Below are 27,334 nucleotides of genomic sequence, written 5' to 3'. Positions count from 1 at the left end.
CAAAAGCAGAAATAAACGTAAAACTTAGGATCAACATTATGGATGTTAGCTCAGCTGTGGTAGTGGGCAAAACTGAAATGCACTGGAGCAGGTACAGTAACCTACATTATAAATGTATTATCGTTTTTGAGAGTAGTGTGTGTTGAAGTTGTTCACAGTACATTTTCACCAGGCAGTCTTAATCACTCACTCTCGAAAGAAATAAACCTGGTCCTTTCTGAGCTGTGCTTAAAACAAAGCACAAGATGGATTTATATTCCTAGTCTTCCTAGAACCTGAAGCTTTAGTGATTTTAAAAAGTTTATTTGCTTAGTTTCCCTTTTACGTAAGGTTGCCTAGTTCAAGATCCTGAATAGAGCATGTACGCACTGAGATCGACTGTGCACAGTCTTAACAGAAATGCCTTCAAGGCATTAAAACTTGAACCCAGATGCTATTGTTTTGGATTCCCTATAAATGATTTTATTAATCTTGAGAACAGCTAAATTGATCCAGGATGACTGTGGTGAGAGGCTACTGGTAACGTAATGATTCTACCATAAGGTTAAGTAGTACTAATAATTCATGGTAAGGCAAGGTAATAACTCTCTCCTCTTACAACTGTCTAAAACCCCCCTCTATATAGTCAAATAAGTTCCGCATAGTTATTCTCCTTCATAACAATAAAACAATTTCAGTCTATTTATTAAAAGACAGCAGTGGTGTAGGGAGCTCTCACTAGCAGAATGTCTTTTTTTTCTCCTAGGTATGGCAATGTGGAGGAAGTGTTGAGGTTCTGCCTTGCTCCAGGATTGCCCACATTGAAAGAGCACATAAACCATACACAGAAGATCTAACTGCTCATGTCCGGAGAAATGCACTAAGGGTGGCTGAAGTCTGGATGGATGAATTTAAGAGCCATGTCTATATGGCATGGAACATACCCCAGGAGGTGAGTCCAGTGTTTGCAGTCTTTGGCTTTAGATCCTTTTAGGTTTGGTTCCTACTCTGAATTTTTATTTTTCTGCTAGGATTTTGTTATTTGCATACACATATATATGTATTTATGTCTTATATATAGACATAAGATATGCCTATACATACACACTTATATAAAAAAAATATATTGTGTCTTATTCTAGAATAATTTCTTTATCTTCAAATTATCCTTACAAATTATCAAGTTCATCATTCTCGCTGATGACTCTTCATGGAGATTTTAATCTAGTAGCTGCAGAAATGTGGAAAACAGCAGCATCAAATCCATATTACACACCTTATTTTGAATTTGAATCTCTCATTTACCATCAAAGAGAGCTATAATTCTGCCACATTTGTGAGGGGAATTCTGCCAGGGGGCAAAGGGTGTTAACATCTATCGATTCAAGTGTGAGTGTTTCACTCTTGAATAATTTCACATCAGAGTAAGGTGGATGTCATGACAAACTGCAGAATCTAGCTGCAACTCCCTTTTGGCCTTCTTGTCCAGATTTCTTTTCCACAGATGAGCAATGGCTGGTCCATTATATTGAAAAGATAATGCTGGACAGCTAACCTGAGAGTTCAGTTTGATATCTGACTGCAGTTGTTCCTCATCTCTGTAGTCAATGGTATTTTGGCTGTGAACTGTTAAGAGCTATAGTGATCTGAGAAAGGGCAACTGTACCTGTTCTGAAAAACTTGCAGGATCCATGCAGAACAGGTTGTTTCTTTGACTTAGTGTGCAGTTATCATCAGTATAGAAAAAGCAAGTATTCTAGACTTAAATGAACTTGGACAGTTTATTTTTTCTTTTAAAATTTGTCTGAGTGATTTTGCAGCTGTTCAGAGAAACTCATTTTGCTGCCATTAAATAAAATGCTGTACTTCGCCTTTAATAAGGAAAAAAGGTTAGAAACCAAAACCCAGCTAGATATATGAATACTGATGTTGACTCAGCTGGTTTCAATAGTTTTCTTTATCTCTCATGGTTAAAAACTAGATCATTTTGGCAAAGTGGGGAAGTCACTGTCCTGTTTTTAGGTTGCAGAATTAGCCACATAATATACCATGGAAGTGCTAGGAAAAAAATCCTTTATGACCTCGTATAGGGAAAGGACCTTAGTCCCATGCTCATAGAATCCAAGCTACCCTTTAAGTGTCCCTGTTTTGAGTAGCTGCACAGCAGTGCATACAAGAATGAAGACATTTCTAGAAGATAGGGTCACTTTTTTACATCAAAACAATTTCAAATGAATTTGTGATTAGCCTGATAGATCTAAATTTCAGTTTCTATTTTTATTGTTATTTTCCTAAAGATTGGTTGATCTTCATTGATTGATTACGTGTCATTTTTTGACTTGCAAACATAGCATTAGCACAAAACTCAGAAGTCCCTTTTGGTAGACAGGATATACAGTAGTATACACGTATTTGCATAATATTCATCCAGAAATTATGGTGGTGGTGCCTAATCTTGTGAAAAGTTGAGATCTCAATGCAATTTGGAAATCAGTTTCGTAAAGAATATGAAGATAAGTCATTATTATTATTTTTAAATGGAAATTTAACAAGTAATAATAACACAGTCTCGACTGTGCCGATAGATCAGAAAAAAATAAGCCTGTTACAATAAATTTTAAAACTCATTTATTAAAGGAAAAAAATACATGTTATTAAACAAAGGAAAAATAAATGCAGTGAGTGGATTGAACCAGTTTCTTCAGGTCACAAAGTGCATCAAGGTTTTTTCATGGTAGATGTTGTACTGCTACAACTGATGTTTTGTATAGTCTTGAAGAGGAGTAACGAGTTTTCTTACTACTTCAATCTCCAGTCATTTTTCCACCACAAATGTACTAATCATTGCACTGAACTGCTTGAATAAATTGCAATGTAGATTATACTCTCTTCATCTTCACAAAGGCTACCGCTGTCAAACCGTAGTGCAGAGTTAAAAGCTGGAAATGGCAAGCACTAAATCAGCTTTTAATGGTGGTAGCCTCTCCTGCAATGTAACGAGATGCCTCTGTTGCTGGGAGAAATCTATCAGTATGTATGTACAGAACCTGTAGCACAAAGAACCTTCATTTGTATTTCTCACCACTGCAGAAAACCAAATAAACACACACATGCCCTCACACTTATTTAAAATATACTGGGAAACAGCTTAGTTTTCACAGTTGTAACAGGCTTGTAAAGCTGGATTCTGGTCGTTGCCTAGTAATTGCTACAGGATGTTCAGAGACAGTGTGGCACCTATGTGACCATCAGAAGGTTTTCCTGTCAGATGGCGTCTGTGACTTACAGCTGGGTACATTCAAGTGTTCACCCAGCTTCTGTCTTTTGCCACGTGGAAAACAGGGAAGGACTTAACAGTGTTGGGGCTCTGTTTTGTCTGACTGCGTGACATGTGCTCGAGTACCCCAATCAGTTGTGTAATTTGAAGCTGTTCTAAGCATCTTTGTGTTCATCATGCGAGGCCTGCTGCCGAGAATCAGGGGAAGAGCTCCAATGACCTGGGAATTCCTTTTTCTTTCCCATGCTAAACTTTGTTAAGTACTGAACTGACTCTAGAGCAGTAGGAAGCAGGTGCATGTTAAAGGGAAGCCTTTGACCTTTTTAAGGGAAAGAGGAAAACACAGTACAAAATTATAGTCCCAAGCATTGCCATTGAATTAGTCAGTCCAAGGAAAACCTACATCGTTAGTGGGAATCCTTTTTTATTTTTTTACATCAAAAGGTTAGAAGCAATGCAGGCTCTGCTTGGTATAGAAACATTAGCAGAAAGAGCGAGTATTCAGTGTAAAGCAGCAACCTAAAAAATAATTTAACCCTTGTGGGACACTTCCGATACAGACTTGCAGTAGGCAGGGAGCAAAGAAATGGTGGATGAGAAAGGCTGGGGATGGATTAGATCAAACTTGGATATCAGATTGGACGGCAATATTCTGTTTCATCTTTGCTTACCTCAAAATCAAATGAAAGGTGAAAGACCAAAGGGCAATTTTCAAATCAAACCTAGTTTCAGCTTAAGCAAAAAGACGTTGAGATGTCATTGTGAGAAACATGCGGAGAGGACAGACAGATAGCATGGCCAAATACTGGTACGCAAGTGGCTGACTGCAGGAGTAATTCTCTGTCTGGAAGCTGATGAACCAGTGCACTGGTAATGGGCTGTGTAGGTAATAGAAATGTATTCAGTTAAAACAGTTGGACTTTCCATGAAATATGTATTCTAAAATGTTAACCACAGGACCTGTTTTTTTCCATGGAACAATTCCCAGATCTCTGAGAAGCCCCGTAGTCAGATGTTTCTAAAGGGTTTAGTCTTTGAGAGCTAATAATCTAAAGGAGTTAAGAGTCATTTGGCAGTGTGCTGTGACTGCCGCCTTGGGATCTCTGTGGGTGGATCTGAAATACCAAGGGTTTCAAACGGGGATCTCAGATACCAGGGTGATTCCTGCATCATAACTACTTAGATAAATAGATTCAGAAAAGCACTTAAAACCCAAAGGAAAGTTTTTTTCAAGTCTCAGAAGCAAGAACTGTGCTCTCCATGTATGCTCCCTTATGTTTTGGGGTTTGTTTTTCACTTTTTTCCCCTCCCATCATGTTCTCAGCTTTGGGGAACACACTTTATTGTTGCTGGTGATAGAGCCAGTGTGCTACAAGCGAGCTGTTTTCCTTCTCCAGCTGCATGGGAGGATGTGATTACTGAGGCACCAGATGCTCACTCTTACCTTACACAGTAAACCGTGAGGAAACAAGCGTTGGTGCCTGTAGGGTTGCATGTGAAAGGAGCTGGGATGCACTGGACCAATTTAGTACCTGATCCTAGGAAGCCTGGTTAGTGCTGGCAGTGGAATGTCTGTGTGCTGGCATCCTCCTTTTCCCTCCTGTCCACGGGACGTGGACATGCAGGATTTGTCCTTGGGATTGGTTGGTTGTCTTAGAACAGCCTACAGCACGTTCCTCTGTCCAGTCACTTGCTAGGAGTGTCAGGAAAAAAGCATCACTTAAGGAGTAGTTCCACATAAAGTCTTATGAATGATGTAGGGCTTAAGGGGAGGAGAGCCATCATTTTTGAGGATTAATCCGAGTTATGCCTGTTTATGCCAGACCTCAATTTCCTACTTTTTAGTATACTTTGCTAATGTGGAAATCAATTTTACTTTAGTTAGAAAATGCTTCCATAATAAAATAGACTTGTTCCAGATTAATTCATTAATTCAGTACTTCAGGATGTAAGAAGCAGTTGTTGCTTCAGCTGCTCAGAAACCTAGATACTTAGAAAGATACCTTTTTGATGTGTAACTAAGAATATTCAGTGCTTTCAATGCTATTTTTAAATCGTATCTGGTGGCTGACAAAGTCTTTCAGGCACTTATGGCCCAGTAAAGGCTTCTGTTTAAGTAGATAGATTATAGGATTTCCCTATGAAAATTATTTATCCTGTGTTTTGTTTGAGGCAGAAGTGCTAGAGCACAGTGTGGAGCAAAATGTCTCATTTTTACTTCCTGTCAAACACAGCCATGAATTTATGCTTAGATCCCTCTCTAAAAAATTCCACTGTGTGATTTTAACGTGATAAATTATTGATTTTTTTATATACAGGACCTTTACAAAACTCACGCTTTATCCTCTGCTCTTACAGTAAGTACAAATTAGGTTAGCTAGAAATTGTAAAGGAGAATAAAAATTAGGGGAGAAAATATTTTGCAATTGCTTTTAACAAAAATATCAACTTCTCTTTTTACATTACAAGAGAAATTTAGTAAGTGCTATTTCAGAAAGGTGAGCACGGCTTCTGCTCTTTGCAGGGAAGCAGTAAACCCAGGCTTCAGAACTGGCCAGAAAGTGTCATATATTAATGATTAGGCCGCAGTGGGACACCAGCAATAAAGTTGTTTCTAGGGCAACTTGCTACTTCCTGCCAATTACTGCTGGATCTGGAAAGTGCCAGGGAACTGGAGAACAGTGATCCTCCTTGCAAGTCAGCGCTGAACCCCACCAAAGTCTGCAGGAGTGGCTCCAATGACCAAAGCAGGCTCTGGAAGAGACCCCACCATGGTGACCCCTGTCCCATTTAATGGGGCACTTAGGGCGTGCATGTGGGGAGCAGACTCGCTCCACAACCAAAAGCTGATAATTATCATAGGTCATAATTGTCTTTGCAATGAGGGAGATGCTGGATGATAGTTTACACAGAAGTGTATCACTGATGTCTTTCCTGCTTCTTTTGTCCTTTGTTTTATGTGCAGGACTCCGGAATTGATATTGGTGATATTTCTGAGAGGAAGGCCTTGAGGAAAAAGCTCCAGTGCAAGACTTTCAGGTGGTATCTCGTCAGCGTGTATCCAGAAATGAGGATGTATTCAGATACTGTCGCCTATGGGGTGGTAAGGATCTTTTTTACACTTCCCATTCTTAAAAGGTGGGGGAGAAGGGTGTAATAGTGGAAGTAATTCACAAAGACAATGCCTGGCTCTAAGTAGAAGAGTCAGATAATCTTCAAGTCCCTAGTTAAGTAATTTGTTAAGACTGGATAGTTGACAGAGACAGCTGCTCTGCTGTAGTTTATGCCAAGGTTATTCTGAATGTTACCCTCCTCCCTGATTTTTCATTTGTTTCGTGGATTGCATTCTACTCAGAGATACTCAAGGCATGATTTTTTAGACACACTGGAGCTGTCAGTTGGAAGGTTTGTGGCAGCAGTTGAATTAACAAAACAGGCTCAGTATTCCAGCTGCAAGCTTCTTAATACTGTAGCCAAACCTTAATTCATGACCTCAAATGCCTGTATTTTGGGATCATCATCATCATTACTTGGGTGACAGTAGTACCCTTGTCTATGTCGAAAACACTCTTTTGAGTTGTTCTGTGCTAATTAAAGCGGGGGCAGTTCTGGCCTGTAGAAATGTCAGGCGTGCCTGACACAGAAGATGAGCGTGGCAAGTTAGTATGGACGCACAGGAAGCTAGTAGAGCTAGGACGTCCTTTTTACATTCTCTATCTGGCATCATATTCACAAAAATTGATTCCTGTAATTAAATTAGACTGTTTTCTGTAGGGGTCATTTCTCTACAGGTATTTTAAGTTATTGTAGAGTTGTGACTGGGGTAAGAGCTTGAGAAATTAAGTCCGAGGAGCTAGCTCATTTTACAAGGTTTGTAAGAAGAGGACTGGTGTGAAAAGGAACACACCGTTTCATCTCTTTTGCTTTAACACCTCATCACCACAGCCGCTGTTAGGGTTAAGGTCGGACTCTCAAGTCTTTGTATCTATTTTACTGCTGGGTCAGCCCTCTCAGCTAAGTCATATGCTGATGTTGGTCAAGACAGATGATATTTTTTTTTTGCTTCCTTTATTCTGGAGATGGTTGTGGAAAATGTTGTAACATTAGGACTAGGACAAGTATTAGGATCTGAGTTGGTGAAAGAGGTTTTGAAAAGCTGAAGGCGGTGGTGGATCTAGGCATGAATTAATAAGGCTGGTATTTATCACTGTTTTGGGTAGAGGGTAATGCCTAACATCTGATTTTAGAGTCACGGTCATGGTTATGTTTATGCCTAAGAAATACAAAGGTTTGAGAGAGGAAACTTTTAAACTTTTTAATTCTCGAGGCTTGCAGATAAGAATAAGGCCAGTCCTGATACCTAATGCATGTTTTCTCTTTTATGTTGAGATTTGTCCTGTTTATTACTGAATTTAGAGTTACGTTTAGAGTTGGAAATCTTGTAGAGATGAGTTCACGGTTGTGATTTTATTCACTGCCTGGCTTCAGTCTCTGGCTTTTCCACACTTAGTACACAGTAGTGCACTTCTAGACTTCCTTTCTAAGCATATCAATTTGTCTTCCTCAAAGGAGGCCCCTGTACACAACTGACAGGGCTGCTCAGTTAATCACAGATGGTTGCAAACCACATCACCTCTTTGCTCCCTCCATCAGACAATTCTTTAATGTTCTCTGAACTTCCCTTATAGCACTGAGCACCTTTATGCATGCCCATGGGTATGCAGTCCACATCTTTGGCCTCACACTCAAAAAGACCTTCCAGCTATCTGTGCTCATTAATTTAGCACTTCACTTTAAGAAAATTCTGCCTCAGCATTGCAAAGCTTATATATAGGGCCCTGTGATGAACAGGGCTAAGTACTTTGCAGTCTGTTCATAGCTAGATTGCTGTTCGTGGCTTAGCCTGGAATAATGCAAAGTAGAGCTAGTGCATACCAATTGGCCAGAAGTCTCCAAGTGTCAGCAGAAAGGACTTTTTGGATTATTTCCAGAAATCAGAAGACTCTCCTGGAAAAAGCTGTTTCATTGCAGGGCTTTCTCCTGTGTTTGGAACTCCATCCATGCTGCTCAGCTAGCTGCACTCTTCAAAAAAATTGTCTTTTGTATATAGTGTATACCAGAGACTCATTAGACTTAGTATTTTTAAAATGTATAACAAGAATTATTGCTATCTCTGAAGGCTTTTTGAAATCTACCTTCCCTGAAACCTTTTATAACATTGTTGAAACCAGTAATGTCAAATTATTTACAAGGAAGAATTTATTCCAAGTGCTCTCTCTTCAACGTTTTCACTGCAACAAGTATTTTTAATTTTGCTTATTTCCTTGCTCAACTACATATGATTTTATTGCAAAGAAAAGAAAGTAATCACACCGTCTTTTCCTCATGTAAGGCTTGTTTGATTTCTTTTTCTTTCTGTTTATTTTAGCTGCAGAATTCCCTGAAAAGTGATTTGTGCCTTGATCAAGGGCCAGACACGGAGAATATCCCGATCATGTACATCTGCCATGGAATGACACCACAGGTTAGTCTAATGATCTCTGATATTGATGCTGCTCTTGCTAGGCTGTGTAGGAGGAACCATCTTGTACCTGTCACTGTATTCTTGCAACAATACCTCCGTAAGCTTTTTAGTATCTCTTTTATAAGGCCAGAACATTGTTTCTGCAATACATTGAGAATCACTGGTATACTAGCACTTTGACAGTGAGGTTTGTTTATTCATTTTGGAAGAATTTAAGGAATACAAGAGTCAGCACTGACCCACATTTTCATTTTTCATCTGTAACTGTGCATGTCGTATGAATGAAAGTGCATTTTAAAACACATTACATACATACATATGTATGCTCACAGTTTATATACACGTTATCTGAATCAACAGCTTTTTGACTTATGTACTGTCTCATTTTCACAAATCTGAAATGTACAGCCACCTTCTTCACGCCATACAGCTGTGTCAAATTTCAAACCCTGTTCTTTTGGAAGCCCTTCTTCTAAAGCTCCTTTTTCTTCTTTCTCTGCTGTTTTCTTTTTGCTCTGGTTAGTGCCAAAACCTTGAATTACCCCAACCTTTCTATTTCATTACACAGCAGCTGGTTTTATTAACTTGGCAGACAAGAGGGTTAAGACATTGTATCTCTCCAAAGTGGCTAAGTATAGGGGCACAGGTGAAAGTGTTTCTAGGCGAATCTTGACAGTAAAAACAACGTTATGTGGCCTAGAACACGCTTGTCAAAGACAGATGGGCAGATTACCGAACTCCGTAAAATAACATAAGCAAAAATGACACAAAGGAAATAGATGTTTGTGGGAGTGAGTGGAGAAACTGAAAAATCCCTCCGGTCTGAGTAATTTTTTTTCTCCGACTACCTTTTATATTTGCTTCCTCAAAAGGACCCTATTGTGTTCCACTTTTAAGTTATGGATGTGGTTTCAGCCATGGAATATAAACACAGAGAGACAAGGGAGTCTTGTCCTCTGTACATGCATCTCACAGTGAGCGGGACACGTGTATTTCCTGGCCAAGTTACACATGCTGCAACTGTGTTCTGTGCTGGCTTCCTTCATGGAGGCCCTTTAATATTGATCACTAGTGCCATCATGCTTGAGTAAATTATGAATGATGAAGACAAAAAGATCTGAAAATCCCATCCATCAGACTCGCTCACTGCATGGGCTGTGGCTTATTTGTCACATAATTATGTGGTAACCACTGTTCGCTTCCAGGAGGTTTTTAAGCTAGTTCTCAGTGTTCGCTAAGGAACTGTGCAATCCGCCTGTGAGCCAGAGCCATTATTCTTCATTTTCTGGGAAAGCATCATAACTCTCTTCTGGCATATCATCTGTGATAACAACACACTACAGGCACGGCTGTAAATTCCAATTAGAAATTTTAATTATAGTTAAGATAGAAACAACAACAACAGCAAAAAAAGTCACTTCAATTAGCACAGTTCAGTATTCACCAGATCGAGAACTGCCTTTGAATGTCAGCTGAAGCTCTGTATAAATGAGATAGCAGCAAATACATGACAGAGGGAAAAGAGGCAAGTTTTCTTGACAAGATTCTGCTCCTTTCATAATTATAATGTTGGGTCTCCTTCCATTACTATGCATTTAATTTGGTAACTAATGGTGTTAAAAACAACCCCCAAAAAGGCCCATATTTAAGCAAGATCCCAGTAATGAGTGAGAACTTTCTTTAAAAGCTGAGTAGACTTGCTCTATATTAGGGATTAGGGTATTAACAGGGAAAGCACTAACAAACATTATTTGGCATACTTCAAGATTTCCATTGCATATGTTGCATCTCTTGCTTAAGCAGAGCTGCAGCCACTTACGTTTCCTCTAGCATATTGGAAATATTTGAAAAAAAGACTCCTTTTAATCTTGGTGAATGTGCCAGTAACCACAAAAGATACTAGCAAGATACTAATTTTATTCTAGTGGTTGTGAAATGCTCTATAAAGGGGGTTATTTTGCCCACTTGGCAGTCCTTGCCAAAACAGGTTAGTCAAAAAGATTAGTTCCCCAATTCAGGACTGCTTGTATGACCGAGGGTTTTGGCGATGCCATTCTTAGCTCTGGTGCAAAGTTTTACCATTGCAGTTACACCATTTACAGCGTTAGAGCTGCCAACATGGATGGCTTTGCACAGTTGCACCTAGATGTGCATTAATATCTGGCTATCGGGAGGCATTCCCTTGTGCACAGTTTAAGTTGCTGCTCTTAGTTACTGCTATAGCCTCTCTTCTAGAAGGGGTAACAGCCTCCTCCCCCCGACTAACCTTTTTCAGATGTTTTTGATTTTTCATCTTTTTGCAAAGGAGATGGCTTAGATGAGGTGTTTGACATAAGGTAACAGTTTCAGAATTTATGTACACCTACTGTTTCCTTTTAGCATATTTTATACAAGAAGGAAATCACTGAAGTCAACAGAAAGGGAATTGGGTACCTGACATTAAAAATCCATGCTCCATTTTTTACACACAATATTGAGAACATCATGTGTAGCTTCATAATTAAAAGCAATAGAAAATGGGAAGGCAAATATCCTTAAATATTGCAATGACATTATCAGAAATAATTTTCCCTGCAGTGCTTCAGTTTTATTTTAAATAGACATCACAATTAGTGATGGTAAGACTTCTAAGATTCAGATTCCTCAGCCTTTCTGCAATCCACTCCATATGTCTACTGCAACTAACAACAGCATATTTGTAATTCATTCCTGCTAGTATCTTAGAGCTCTTTATAACTGTGGTTATTTTCTAGTACTGTACTAGAAATAGAGAAAATGATGCAAATCTTACATGTGGTTAAATACTAGGATGGAATGGAAAATCAGAGCATTTTCCTTATGCTCTTGTCTGTTTCCTTAGTCCTCTGATACTACTACTGAGAAAGAATTTCTCACAGCAGGGTATTTGCCTTGGTTTGAAAAGACAGGGCACTTGAAAAACTAGAATCTGCAATTGGTTTTTGTACCCTCCTGGCTTCAGACAGTGCTTCCCAAGGTAGATGTATTTTGTCCTGGTGCCCATGAGCCTGGACACTTCAGGGGTTTGATACCATCCACTGAGTAGAGCAACTTGCATGTTCAACCAGTGAAGAAAACAAAATGGGTGTTGTTCCCGCAATAATGCGTTCCCATGAGTTTAAGGGAAGACTTGCTATTACTTTAGTAAGAATTGTTTCATTACAAAATGTTGCCCAGTTAATTATAGGTTCTGTTGTTAACTACTTTGTCTTTCTAAGTGATAGCATCCGAACAGCGTAACTTTCTAAGTTGCTCATCCTTCCCCAATTCTGCTGCCAGAGCATATTGCTTCCTAAGCATCACATCCTTCCATTTCTGCCTTTAGTCACTGACTGTCCAAAATCAACACTGTTGTTATTAGTCCCAACAGCAACATACAGTGTGTGTTGGTGCAGCTCCCCAGACTCGTCAGCAAGAACATCAGTGTCACATCTCAGCATCTGATACTACTTCTTGTAGTCACCATGGGGACGGGCAGCTATTAGATATGCATGAATCAAGGCCATAAGGTGGTTTTGGTACTTTGGTGTGCTGGTGGTCAACTGCTTGGAAGGGGCTTTTAGCATGTTTTAGCCTGTCGTATCAAGCCCCTTCTGCTGTGCATTGCTGCTGCTGCTTTGAAACAGCGGAACAAAACTGACTTCTGCAGCTCAACTATTAAAATTGCGACCATAGTAAATGCAATATGGTAAAATAGTTAACAACGGCAGTTAAAATAGGTTCCTACTACACTGTTCAGTGGTGGTAGAAATCACGTTGCTTTAATTGCATGAGGACAGCTCAGAGGCAAAGCACAACAGCCCACAGTTGGTTCTGGCCAAAGGGACTACGCTGGAGCCAGCTGGGGGGTGTGAGGAAGCAGCCCTCCTTCAGTGTGATGATAGAGGGAAACGGGAAAATTGGGACATGAGGTGGACTGGCAGTAAAGGAGAAAGTGGGAGGGCATAAATGTAAGGAAAAGAAGGGAAGACAGAAGAATAGTAGCAGCAAAACAGTACAAAACATAAAGTTCATGTGAGGTTGTGGGGGTTTTGCTTTTTTTTAAGTGGTTCATGCAGAAAAGGATAAAGGTGCTGTTTTAATTCTTGAAGTTGTTGAAGCAAAGCTAGAATTAAGCCATCCATTTAGGCCTTAAAAGGTCCATTTTCAGCAGTGCCCCTATTCTGCATAGTAAAGATGGTTGCTTATAGCTGGAGTAAGTACATGCCCCAGGCCTGACTGCATTCTGTTCTTAATTCCGGACCCACCTGGGCCTGGATGTTTGTTGCTGTTGAAGACTGCTGTTTAACCAGGCCTGTAATCTTGAAGGCAGACTGATGACAGCATGTCACTTGCATTAAAACTACCCCTGAGTGATAATTTGGAAGATTCTTTGCTGAGAATGAAAGACCACGTTATTAGAGACTTTTAACTATTGTATAATAAGTGCCATCAGTCTATGAAGTGGTGTTTTAAGTGCAGACTTACCTTGAAAAGTGCTTGTGATTGAGGGGATAATGGGCAGTTCTGTGTTCCCTTGTTCAATAGCTTCTGGCTCATATATTTCTCAATTTACAAGCAGTTAAGCCACAAAGCTCACCCAGGGATGTGAAAGTCAATACAAACCAGTTAGATTTTGAGGAATTCAAGTTGAGGACCAGGGTCAGAAGAATATACTGGGAGAATTACTAGAAAAGAAATGCAGGTGAAAAGGGACACCCATTCATATCCTTTCATATTCTTGCAAGAGACTGCAAAACTGACTCTCGGAAACCAATGACTACAGCCCTGTCTGGTGTAACTTATTGCATCTCTGCTGAAGGCAACGAAAGGAATTCATGCCAACAAGTAGAGCTATGCCAGTTTACACTGTGTAATACTCTGACCTGAAAGCTTAATGTTGTATTCTAAGCACAGTGTGCAAAGTACTGGAAATGGCAGTTACAAAAACTCCCGTGAACTTCTAAAAACTCTTTGTACAAGTCATGAGTGCTCCTTTTAAAATGTTATTCATACATATTTTTGTAAAAAACATTTTTTTCTTTTTCTTCAGTGAAGCTTCTTAGCATGGTGGTTGTTCATACACAATACTTGTTAATTTGTAACCAAGAATATATATGACTGAAAATGGCTGTCACTGAGGGAATTCATGTTCCAGTAAAAAACTACTAGGTTGATCACAAACACCATATAGTTCTTAGTCCAATCTGTAAAACACAGGAGAGGAGAAATTCATAGATGTTCAGCAGACACTTATCAAAAGAATTAAAACTGCTTTGCAAATAATTGTGTGTGTGAGAATCTGTCTGTTTAGAGATGTCTAAATTACTCATTTACAATAGAATAGATTTAGTGTGATCTTATGGTTATCAAGACATTACAAATATAAACATCTCAAAATTGTATTTTAACAGAACCTTAATTTTAATAAGTCTGTTGCAGTGTTAAAAATTTTCTCTAGATTCCTGTGCCTAGTGAAATTAATGTTGTATTGGACCATTTTCAGTGCCAAGGAAGGCCGGGAAAAGGACCCCATGCTTTATCAGAATGAGAGTTAGGGGAATTGGGAAGCACAACAGGAGCCCTCTTAGGAGCGGCTGTCTGTGAAGTATGCTGACCAAGAAGCAATAGAGAGCATTTTAGAAGGAGAAGTTAACAGACAAAATGTGATTTTATCATTTATGACATATCAGTCTTTCCATGACAACTTTCCACTTGATTAAAAAAAATAATAATATATCATGGAAATACTGAATACTGCAGCTGCTTTTCCTTGACAGTCTCACTGCTGCCAACAGAACACCACCATGCTGCTGCTGTCCTGAAAAGTTTTTGATAAAAGGCGTTTCTGTCGCTCAAGAACAGTGTATAGCTGTGACACCTCAGATCCAGAACTGGCTTATGGATGAACACGTATCCTTCTTCTACAGCTGAAAACTGAACCTATAGTGAAATCATCATTGTTCTAGGCCAAAAATACAGCATTCTAAGAAACTACTATGAAATATATACATTTCAGAAAACAAGAAGTCTTTTGTTATTTAGAAGTAGGACCGTGTTCTTAAGTATGTGTGTAAAACACATAAGCATTGCAAACGGAGACTGTGCAAGGAAACAGTTAAACAGAAGGCCCCACGTCTAACAGCTGCTGTATCAGCACGTTTCAGTGGTTGTCAGGGAATAAGGATGAACAGAACAAAACCTGCTGATGTGGATCAATGACTGACCCTTCAAACTTGAAAAATCATTGCCCTGAAGATGAGATGTCTACAATAAACATTGTCATGGAGTCTTTTTTAAGCAATAAAAAGGAGCACAGCAGCTGTTTTAACAGCTGTCAGTCACGTGCAAACTCAGGGTTGATGTTCATGTTTGTCTTCAAGGTAAATGTTAGACACGTTCGATGTCTGTGTAAAAGACAGTCTGATCTGACATCTGCTCTGTGTAGTGCCATTTCTTTCTAAGGACATGCTAACATATTGGTCTGAAGTTAGCAATTGCCTGGTTTACGATGATTATTTAATGTATGCAGGCACATACAGAGTCCTGTACAGAAACCGAACTGTACAAACCACCCAATTACATGTTGGTCCAGATACTCTGCAGTGAAAAGTCACACCATGCGGCAGACAGTCGTCATTTCTGTCTTTGTACAGCCAAAGTGAATGTGTCATTATTCATACAGAGCGAAACAGCTGCATCAAGTGAGTGGCAGCTTGGCCGGCTGGCCTGATTCTTGGTGTCCGTGCAGAGGGGACAGGGGGCTGCGCTGCTCTTCAGCTTCTTCAGAGGCTGCACCTGACACAGCACAGTCAGGCTTCTTGTTTTCCTTTGTCTTTTTCACTAAACCTTGTAGAATGATCTAAGCACTGGGCCTAACACAAACTGTATGTACATGCTTCCTGGGAACAAGGGTATTTCCACCATAAATGCTTCTGGAACTAGAATAGCTTGGGGTTTTTTGGTTTTTTTTGTTGTTTTTTTTTTTAAACCTAGGTTGCTCAGTTCAGTACAGGTCCAAGTGACAGAAGAGAGAAGTTACAGAGTAAATGAAACTGCCTAGCAAGGATAGTTACAAGTATTAATGAATTCTGATTTTTTATTTTAAACATATTCTGTAAAGGGCCTGCTTGCTATGGCAATTAATGTCTTATATAAGACATCCCTGCTGAGTAGTTTGTGGAAGCTATTTATGTTTCTGTTAATTTTTTTCAGTCATAAATCCTGATTTTGATCACTGTAAAGTTAATAGAAACTGTGACCTTGTTTGCAATGGAAGCAAAATCTGGTGTTAGTTTTTTGCAATCCCTTACAAATTAGAGAGTTTTTCTGATGTATGCCTGAGAAGCTACATCCAGCAAACACTTTTTCAAAGCTGCAGCCTCTTTAGAATATAAGTGTATCAGGGAGCTACAGAAATCTTTCAAAGGTTTCTAAAACCAACCAGTCCTTCCTTGGCCTAGCACAGGCAGCGTAACACTTTCTTCTTGGGGACCTATAGTGGATGAAGACTGTAATATATAATTTCAAATCGTATATATATTTTTTTTAAAAAAGTTTTTTTTAAACCCTCTTTTTCCTCAAGTTTGAATCTGGCCGAATTCACTTGAATTCAAAAGAATGAGCATAAACAGTCCTTCTTCAGGTTTCAGACCTAGGCTAGCTCTTTGGTGTGTTCCACTTCACTGATTAAAAACAAAAGCAAAGAACACAAGCTGCAGAACTGCATTATTCTGGATCAGAGGAAATATCTTCTGCATCCCTCAATTTGGAAATAATGGAATGGGTATTGTTGCTTATTTATTTTAGCGTTTGAAACTATGTAGTGTAAAAACATTGTGTATACCTGTGAGAACTGATCACTTGGAATTGAAACTCCAACCATAGTGAAATGAAATAGTGGAAAAGCAATTTTTATTTTTTTTTCTAAGAGTGACATTGATTTTCTCATTTGGAGCATATAGCTTTTATGTACTCTTGGAGAAATGTTTTTGTTTCAAAGTGTTTTTCCTTTGTTTTAGTAGGATGGCCTAGAATTAAAGACTTAGAAATGCCTTAGATGCTTTTGAAATCTTTATTCTTGCCTAGTGTACAGGATCACTGCTGAAGGTGAGCATGAATAAAGAAAAAGGAAAATACTACTGTAAGCTGAAACAAGTGATTTGGCTGAAGTAGTAATCTCGACATTCAGGTTCCAGGACGTGAGCTGAAGTTAAAAAGCAAGAATTCAAAAAGTAGCTCAATTCTTTTAAGAGTGCTATGAATATTCAGGACCAGAAGAAAGAACATTAACAACCTGAATTACTTGAAAACTTAAGAGCCAAAAGGTCTTTTTTAATTAATATCAGCTAATTTATAAGCATGTTTCTGACTGAGAAATAACTGCTTGTTTTGTGCAGATAGATGGAGAAGAAGAATCAAAGGTAACTTGGCTAGGGCTGCAGATGACATGTGTTTGAAAAAGCAAGTAAAACCCCTAACCACAAAACATGACAGGAATAAAAGCAGTTGTCTGTAATGCACTGTATCTGTTCAGCCATTCTAGTAAATAAAAGGGAAATGCTCATCTCAGAGAATGGGTAAGAGTTCTTTTAAGGTACCTGTGCTATTTAATATTTTACAGCAGAGGTACTGGTGCAATTTTACGTAGATTACAAGATATGCGGAAAAGATACAGAAGCATAAATTGACCTTTAATGGGAGGAAAGATTACTAATGCTGATCAGAAGTAATGTCAGAAGGGTACTCAGAAAATGCTGTCAAAGACATTCAGTTGTAAAGCTTTTGCCTAGTAAAGCAGGATTTCCATTGAGATAATAGAAACTTCCAACTGGCAAAAATTCTGATGTCAAGTCTAGGCAGGTTACAAACTTAGTTTTCATCGCATTACTGCAGAAAAGAATAAAGCATCATGTCAGCAAAAAATAGTAGTTTGCAAACTTGTGGAGTGCACAGAGAATATGCTAGCGACCACAAAGAATGCTGGTGCACAGAAACAACAGGGTTAGTAAATTAACTCCTCTGTTCTTCTCTGTTGTACAACTCACAGATCTGGGGCTTTTTCAGTTTGGCTTTGTTTGCTTTTGTGTTTTGGGACTTTTGGGGAGTTATGGTGTTGGTTTTTTTTAAAGAAAAAATGGTTAGTTATTGCTGTACATTACAGAAAGTTCTTCTCGGATTTTTTTTCCAATAATTTATGAAGTATTTCCACTTCATGTTTTGTGTGTCTTGTTATCATTACCATGCACGTTTTCTGCATTGCTTTCATTTTTGTGCTTGCCTCTCAGCCCTTGGATTACCCTCTTCGTCTTGAATTCTGTTGCCTTTTTATGTGATTAAATCCTACTTTAGCATCATTGTTATATTTCCTGGTTATCTTGTCCACCGTTGGTATGCTTGTTACTGATGTAGGAGGAGAAGGACATATATCTGCTGTCTCTAGAGTTTGACTGGAAACACTTTAATCAGCATTATGTTAAATAGTGTTTACTCGCTGTGGGTACTAGGGCCACTGAAAGTAGTAGAGGACTGCTGCAGAGGGGCCACGTATCTTTGGAAAGGAGTCTGGCTTGTAGCTCAGCATCAGTGAAGTGCTAATCACTGGCTTGAGGCCATCAGACACGTTGCTACCAAGGCCGTAAACACCTTGCGATCTCTTCCTGCACTGCGCTGCGTGGTGCTCGCACCCAGCGAGGCTCAGCAGAGCGCCCAGCCTTGGGAGCCGGTTAACGGGCCGTAGGTAGTGTGCAGCCTGCGGCTGGCTTTACTCCACACAGAGGTGTGCGTCTGATGTCTGGGCAGAACCACTTGTCTTAGGTCTTGCTTGTACGTGAGCGTTGCTGCCAACAGCCCAGCCCTGGAGAGCTGGCTCTGGGCTTGGCCTGATGTGACTGGTGCAAAGTGTGCTCCATCGTATATGTTAATCGCTTCACTGGGCCTTCACAAGTGTCCGTGTATTTTTTTTCTCTTAACAAAAATGTATGAAGTGGCTGTCCTGAGGCCACATACTCACAGTACCCTGATATTCCATAGGCTACTTTAGTGTCAAGCTGAAATATTTTTTTAACTTGAAATTAATTTCCCGTTGTATTCTACTAACAATCTTCTCTGCTAGGTGGAATAGATATAACAATTTCCATACTTCAGCTGACTTTATTCTCAAAAATGTATAGTACAATCAAAAAGGAAGGACAGGGCTTTCTTTCCTTTGCTAAGTTGAAAACGTTTTTAATAAACGCGTTTGGAGAAATAAAGCAGCTGTACTGGGTACTTGCAGTGTCTCATAATCTAATATTATTTGAGCATTTCACATTTTGTAAGTGCATTAATTTCAAATAGATCAGAGTTGCATATTAGGTAGCAATTACTAGAGTTATCTGTATTTAAAAGATGTCTCATTGCAAACTGGCATATCAGTGGGCAGTTCTTAAAACTGATCGTCGCTTGCAATAGAAATTCAGCGTAAAACCAGCAGTTATTCAGAACACACGTATAGCGCTTGGAGATATATGTTGTTGTAATTGTTGTATGGTTGTCAATTCAGTACAACATGGTTCAAAAGAACGTTTATCTCATTTGTTACTTCATCAGAGGTAAAGTTCTTAAGGTTGGATTTTTGTTTCTCAAATTCTTGACAGTATGTGAGTAACTGTTAGAGAAGGTAGTTAATACAGTAGATGGAAGAGTCACTTTATTCAGTTTTATTGATAATTTTATTATGCCATTCCATTAATTGAAGTCATCCTCTGGCTCATTTAGAATTCATGGACCAAATTTAGTCCCCATGAAAGCATATTTAACTCCCTCTGTAATTACATGAGCTGTATTACTTTCATTCAAATTCTGATCAGCGATTCAGTTTCAGCTTAGTTTCTCTCTAGTATTGTTCACGACTTGCAGAGTAGGGTTATTTGCAGAAATATTTACGGAATTATTCTATCCACAGTGTGTTTCTGTGAACCAGGGATTTTTTTTTCTCCTGTTCATTAACCATCATTTGTCCAATCAGAAAGCAGAGAGAAAATGAGAAATTATTTGCTCACATAAGATCCTGATTGAATATTTATGAGTAACTGAAAAAAAAGTGCATTGATTTGTAAGCCAAGAAAAGATCTGTTTATCAGATGATTTATTTGAAATCAGCAATCAAACTAGCTCTTAGCAAGACCTGAGTTCAATCTAAACTTGCTTGTATTTATAGACTAGAGGTATTTTCCCCAACAGAAAATATGCGATACTAGAGACTTTTAATTTAACATTGTTTCAAGAACCAGTGGCTAGAAATTAAAGCCAGTTGGATACAAATTAGGAAAAAGGTGCATATTCTTATCAGAGGAGATGACTAGCCATCATAAGAAGCAGCAATAGTAACTGTTGAAGTCATCAAAGCTGATAAAATTCTGGAAACTGCGATTTAATGTGAGACAAGTTACTGGACTTAAGAGGTAAGCAGGTGGAAGTATATAGCCTGTAGCATACGGAAGATCAAAGTAAAAAACCTAATGGTCCTCTTTGGCTCTTAAATCTACGAACCTGTCAACTAAGTGGCAATCACAGCTGGTGCTTCTTTGAATATTAATTCACTTTAGAATGTACAGAAAAAACACTGATGGTTACACTATAGGAATAGGGTATGCCTTTAATGAAATTGGTGATTTTTTTACATGTTTTTGTAAGGTAAAGAACCTTATAGCTTTAAAAAATACTTGCTAAATTTTGTGAATCGTTTGCCCTCATTCTTTTTTCTTTTTTTTTTCCTTTTCTCTTAAAGTGTGATTAAACTCATTATGCAGGGATAGCTCTGTTACGCCAGGCCTATCTTCTCAGCTGGCTGTCCATAAAGGCTTAGAGCAATCAAGTGAAAAAGCCGATGAATGCATTTAAGTCATTTAGATGTTACTACAATATTAACTTTGTATTTGTTTAGCAGGGAACTGCACTGATTGCGAACCTTGGAGCTTTGTTGCTCTTGCTATGTTAAAGATGTAGTGATTTATTCAGCATGCATTTTACATTTCAGCATGCATTTTTAGTGCTTTCAAACTCTGAAATTAGTCTCAAAACTGCATTGACTTACTCACTAATGGCATCACTTTGGGAAGGAAAAAATAATAGCACAGCTTATGAAGTCCTAAGTTTTGTTAAAATAACATGAAGTGGAGAAAACAGGTTACCACATTAAACCTGGAACTGTTACAGCTCACACTGCTTTGTATTTAGTTTGGAGGTCTGTCACCAAAGGGCAGGGACAGAACTCGGTAAGAAGGAGATCCTGCCAGTGATGGTAAATCAGAGCTCTGAATTCAGGTCAGATTTAGGTTTTAGTCAGATCTATTTTATATTAACACAGAACCAAATCCTTAAATTTTTCTTTTGTCCTCAAGTGTGTTCAAATGAGGAAGTCTCCCATTGTTCAAACAGAAATTATCAAATACCATTGCATTAGCGTAGCACAATGTGATAAAAAAATTTTGTTATAATGTGCCTGCACAGTGTTTTCACGATATGGGCATACAGTGTGTGTACCACTTGCCTTCAAAATGTTGTGTGATGTCAGCATAGTGTAAACATCATGTCATTACTTTGTGTTGCTGGACAGAATTATGACAATGACTGAGTAACTGTGTTTTTATTTATTTGTGCCCAAGGTAGTCAAGACACTAAGTCCTTTCACCTACTGGATTGATTTAAACATGTCATCAAGTTTAACCTCTTTCTCATTAGTAAGTGAGAATTTGGCAATTTTAAGAATTTCTGGAGCAATCAGATTGCTTTTTTCCCAGATTGCATTTTTTAATTCAATATGGTGAGTAACGAGTAATTGTAAGTATGTGCATAACGATGATTGGGACCTTCTTGAGCACTCCAGGCAAATTTTAATATGAACTGTCAAGCAAGCTAAATGTTATTCTGCCAAATGAGTGATGTACGTGGTTAATACTCTGAAGTACCTAATTTCACACTTTCAACAGGAACCATGCTGAATAATTATGAATTAACTGTTTGCTGCAGAATGCCCATTTCTGGCTTCCAAATATGTTTTTAATATCCTATTGTAGGTTGTTTTCAAAATCTTCCCATTGTAGACTACTGCATTTATAACTGCACATAAATAATATGAAGGAATACTCTCATCTAAGCAATACTACCTGAGATGATAACTCCGTAGTTATGGTCACTCAGAGGAAAAAAAACCACCACCTACAGGAACTGTGGCAGGTTTGATGTTTATTTCTCTTTGACTGCCTTAGCACTCTCCAAACTTCTGAAAATCAATGCGAACTAACTCTTTAGGTTAATCAGATAAATATTACCTCTTAGAATTCTTCGTGTCCCTCCAACTTTGTTGCTCTCCAACTGTTTGCAGTCCTGTGCTTATGGGAAACTATTTCCCAGAGTCATGGAACACTTGAGGTGGGAAGGCACCTCTGGAGATCATCTAGTCCAACCCCCCTGCTCAAGCAGGGTCAGCCCTCGCAAGTTGCCAGGGAAGATAGCTCATGATACTTTCTTTTCCTGTTCTGTCTGTACAAAGCAGATGAAACCCAGCTCATCTTGGGTAAGTGAAGAGTCTCTTATATGAGCAAATATAAGTGGCATTGAAATTATTCTGTCTCTTCCTGAATTTGCTAATAACTCCAAGCCAAGGATTGTGCTTGGCCAGGGCTGCAGAAAAGTTCCTGTCAGGATAAAAGTTCCATGGCCTCGTGTAACCATCACTTCCACAAAAGGCCAAACGTTCCCCAAGAACTGAGACGGATACAAAGGAAACTGCAGTATTTCTGACACCTGTTGTTACCTCTTGAAAGTGAGCAAGCCAAGCATTAAGGATTTCAGGTAACTTTAACCAAATGGAGTAACCCATCAAACTGCTCCACCTTCAGTACAGAGCAGGCTAACAGGACAATGACTAAAGCTCTGATTGCACTAAGCCTGGCCCAAGGATTTCAGTCACTGCCTAATGAAACGCTGTCTGGCTAACACCCATGAAATGTGGATCCGGCTTTAAGGGCAGAGCAGCTTCTGACAATTCAGAGATGCTTTGTGCAACCAGACAACCAAATCTGGTGCCCCATGTGCAGTAGAGAATGTAGGGTCAGTAACAGTTTCATTAAGAGAGCGCAGATCACTTCATGTACTATTTTGAGATAATGAAATCTGAGGATGTTTGAGTTTGTATTAAGTTGACTGTTGAGGAACAGAGCATAAAAATACTGTAAATAAAGAGCAGTGCTCCTGTGAACGGGAAATGTTTTGTATCACAAGTGCAAATGGATGCAAGTCATCTGAGAAATGCTGATTAGTTAAGAGGGTTCCCTTGCAAAAACAGGCTTCGTGCAGGAGATTCAGGAGTGTTCATGAAGAGGTGCTTAGGGAGAGAAGTCAGAATTTGACCTCTGCTACTCAAAGGTACAACAGCTAAGTGAAAAACCTACATAAATGTAAATTAAAAGGCTGCTTAGGACTAAGGTCTGCATACATAAAGCTCTAATTTTACAAAATGGAAGAACTTTTTCTCCAGGTTTGTAAATTGAAAGCTGGAAAGCTGGGTCAGTTTCACTTCCCTTTGATGTAATAACAGATGGACTCAGATTTTTTTTCTGCCCGCTCTTCAAAATATTTTTCTTCCCTTTAGTGAGTACAAGCACAAAATTACAATAAATCTCTACAGTGAGATCGTAACGGGTCAGATTGTGCTCAACATTATATTGGGATCAGGTACATTAGTCTGATCCAGCATCTCAGGTGAGGGTGTAGCCTGTTGCCTCAGGTTCCCATTCACCTCCTAAATTGTTCTTTGAACGTTGCAGGAACAAAATTTTCTGGTACCTGCTTTTAGGGCCAATGTGGTTTGGCTCAAAAGGAGAGGTCTCTGTGGGCTTGAAGCAGACCATGAGATGTCACCTGGAATTTCCCAGAAGTTTGTAGTGTAATTTTTGACTCTCCAAGTTTCTTTCCTACTGTGAATCTCACAAGTGCGAGTCACGGAGTGAGCTGCACTGGAGATTCTCTGACAAACTGCTCCCCTGTGATTCTGCTTATGAGGACAACAGCAGTGTCTTTGAAAGGAGCATGCTGGCCAAAGGAAATAACTTGTAGTTGGTTCTAGTTCTGTCCTCCAGATGCATACCAAGGCAGGGTCTGGACTAGCAGTTTGTTGACTGAAAAACAGACATTTTACTCCAGTCTGTTTTAGTCTGGGGGAAAAGTTAAATACAATTAATGTGGCTTTGAGTTAAACTTGGCTCTGCTCTTTTGTGGTTTTGCTACACTTAATGCAGGGTGCAGACCAACATAACCTGTACAATACAGAACAACCCACTCAGTGAAATGGATATTCCCATGCAGCAATCTTAAGGTAAGCAGAGGTTCAGTGTAGGAGAAATCTCCCTTTTGCTGAGAAATCCAAGAGCCTTGAATCAGCGTGAGGCCAGCATGTGCCTATGACAGGATGGCAAGGTTTCCAAAAGCCACAGCAAAGGAGTGGAGACTCTGCCATCTGCAGTTGCCTCCTCCATTGGGGTACTCGGGGGATCCGACGATATGGGTGCTGGTCACTGGACTACACTAGCTCTGTGGGCACAACAGCCTGGCTGTGGGTAAGGATGGTTTGTGAGTCTTGCGTTCTCTCTTTCGTAAACTTCTACCTGGGCCTTGGAGCCCAGTGTCTAGGAATGGAGAGGGTCACTGCCCTCCTTCCCGGCAGTTTGGCGTGGGGGCGTGGGTCAGCACTGCAGTGGTGTGTCTCGCCTTGGCCGTTCCTCTGTCATGGCCATGGGCCATCGCCCCTGCGAAGGAGCAGGGAGGGCGCGGTAATCCTCAAACTGCTGTTTCCCTCGTGCACATCCCTGCTACCCCTGCACTTCTCATGGGGATCTGGTCCCAAAGGGCCCCTGCAGGGACACAGATTGGCACTTTGGGAAGAATCAGCTCTGCGAAATAGTACAAATGACTAAACAGTTTGTTGGACCATAGACAATTGTAATAATCCTTCTTAGTGTTTTTATTCATATGCAAATTTGGAAGCTGCTAACAATTGTGGTGTTGTTGTAGTGACACTCTTCGAGTGTCATTTCTGGTCACCCTGTGAACAGTGGAGCCACTACTTCAAGGTGTTTGGTTGTTGGATCTTGTAAAATTGATTACTTAAGAGCCCTGAAAGAACTGTACTATTTATATTGCAATTATTCAGTGACTTTTAATTATGAGTGACTGATGTGCCTGGTTTTTGTATTAATTCTAAACAGCAAGATAGAGGCTTTTTCTTTTCTTTAGGTCTGTGTCCTGCAGATACTGTTATAGGATAATCTACTTCAGATAATAAAATAAAGGCTGCTAAGACAGGCAGAAAACGCAGGGGAAAATCTGTGACATAATCTGCCTTTTGTGATGAAGGCAGCTTAGCCTCACAGCCTAGCCATACCTCAGCAGCCTGAAGCTTAGCATAGCTATTTAAGCTATTCACTGTTGTACTTGAAGGTCATTTAAACAACCTGGTTTTTTAGAGCTGTTGATTTTACTTTGCTGCCTTTCCACCTGATAATCTGTTACTCAGAAAAGCTGAGCCTTTTCTGCTTGGCCTGTGGATACATTTAAAGCCTAAGTTTATATGCGAGCCTTCACAGCATGATTGAAGGCCCCAGAAATCAAGTCCTAATTAATGAAAATGGGGGTGGGTATCATGCTATTTGCACAATTAAGCAATTTACTGTTTCATTTCTTGCCAAAGCTTACAGCCTGATTTGTGCAAGGGGCAAATTATGAAGCTAGCAGTGTTCTGAGTCATAGGAAAAATGAAGCTCACTTGGCCAAGCACAGTAAGGCTTCCCACACAGCCAGGACACTTGGATTGGTATTAATGTCCTGCTTGACATGAAAGCAATGTTCTGCTTTTTCAACAGCTTTATTCATTTATTTGTTCCTAGTCTAGAAAGACTTAAGTACTCATGGTAAGAAATCTTGGTGTGCCGTTATTTCTAATGTCCTTCCTCATTTCCATCCTTCCTTTAAAAAATGTCATTAGCACTAAAAGTACTTTCAGTGATGAAAATGTATCCAATGATGCTTTTCTTTGCCCTTTTCTTGGGGACCAGAAGAAAGGAGGAGTCTCTGGGACATGAGCCCAGTATTCCAGCCTGAGACACATTTTATTTGCAGAGCTTTGTGAACTTTGCAATTTATTCATGAACACAGGCAGGACTGAGGTACAGGTTTTACATGAGGTTACAGTATACAGACTCTTCATTTAAATTCTAGATGCTGATTTTGTCTGAGTGTCATTTGTGGTCACCCTGCAAACAGTGGAACCACTACTTCAAGACATTTGGTGGGCAGGAAAAATGCCATTTCTATTAAGGTACATACATTTCTCCACTTGCCTTGGAAAGCTTAAAAATGTTTCAGGAAAGAAATTTTCTTTTAGGATACAGTTGGGTTGGATGTAGTTTCATAAGCTTCTGTCAGTCTCTACAGAGAAACCAACAATAAAGATTGAAACAGATCAGTTGAAGTGATAGACCTTATTGCTTGAAATACATCCTCTACAGCTAAGGAATAACCTTTTTACTTTTTGTAGGCTAGTGTTATTAAGGATTTGCTTTGATTTTGATGTTGTCCATTTAAAATGCCAGAAATTCTTTTATCCAGCTTAATGGGTTTAACTTGGTTTAAGAGGCTAAATACTATTGAATGTGCCAGGATAGGAACACTGAAAGAAACTTTCCTTGTTCTCCATGGGACTGAAAGATGCACCAGTCTGCATCTCCAACCCTGAGATGGAATAATCACCCCACAGGCTCTCATCTGTCAAAGCAGTTAGCACAAACTTAAAGAGAAATGTAAATGATGCTTTGACCTTTCGTAGAAAAGATAAAAACTTTAATGTTGATGGCAAAAATGACCAACAAAAAACGGTGTACAGGTCCTCCTTCTGTTCTTTGGTGGTTATCAGTCCTGTCTGCATCAGTGTTCAAACTAACTCATCCTCCATTAATGCACTGTTGTGAAGTTGGCTGTTGAGTCACATAAGTCATTTAAAGAAAAAGAGATCACAGCATAGACATCAGAGGTCTGAAATTTTATTCATGTTATGACAAAGTGCCACTGGTGCTTTTAAATTCTAAATGTATGGCTACTAAACCTGGCAGAGGTTTCATTTGCTATAGAATAGTTTATTAAAAATAATGCTACTGAGCATGAAAAGTAGGGCATATATAGTATTTGCCTGTTCTGTAATTACAGACTGTATAAGACATGAAAACCTGAGGCAAAACCTCTGCAAACTTTAAAATAGTGCCAGGGTTTCCCTCTGAAAAATGACTAATTCTAACCTGGGAAAAGACTACAGAAGTTTCCACTGAGCAGCTCAAGTGGCAGAGCTTGGGAAGAGAACCGCCTACACTGAAACCGCAGCACTGAATGTTCCGTGTATGGAAATGCATGCTGTACCTGCAAGTAATGAGCCCTTAAGGTGGAGTTCCCAGATGGCAGTATGTCACAATCTCAGCTGTACAGCAATTCCTGAAGCCATAGGAGAGACTAAAAACTGAAGAAAATTG

At 39.4% G+C, this 27,334-nt stretch overlaps 1 protein-coding gene across 5 annotated transcripts in view; it reads left to right on the top strand.

The window, feature by feature from the left end:
• GALNT18 (polypeptide N-acetylgalactosaminyltransferase 18) overlaps positions 1-27,334 on the top strand; it is a 263,719-nt gene that overhangs the window by 204,403 nt on the left and 31,982 nt on the right. For 4 of the 5 annotated variants that reach the window (XM_040608026.1, XM_040608028.1, XM_040608025.1 and 1 more), the window contains 3 exons: positions 746-931; positions 6,222-6,359; positions 8,685-8,780. In XM_040608026.1, coding sequence (XP_040463960.1) covers positions 746-931; positions 6,222-6,359; positions 8,685-8,780 — 420 coding nt within the window. Of the gene's footprint in view, positions 1-745; positions 932-6,221; positions 6,360-8,684; positions 8,781-26,941; positions 27,295-27,334 lie in introns of those variants that run through there. The other variant, XM_040608029.1, reaches the window with a different exon arrangement.

This window comes from Falco naumanni, chromosome 10, assembly GCF_017639655.2.
Source record: "Falco naumanni isolate bFalNau1 chromosome 10, bFalNau1.pat, whole genome shotgun sequence".
In the NCBI taxonomy this organism is placed as follows: Eukaryota; Metazoa; Chordata; class Aves; order Falconiformes; family Falconidae; genus Falco; species Falco naumanni.
The sequence above is the reverse complement of the archived record's forward strand: the minus strand, read 5'-3'. Positions and strand labels throughout refer to the sequence as shown.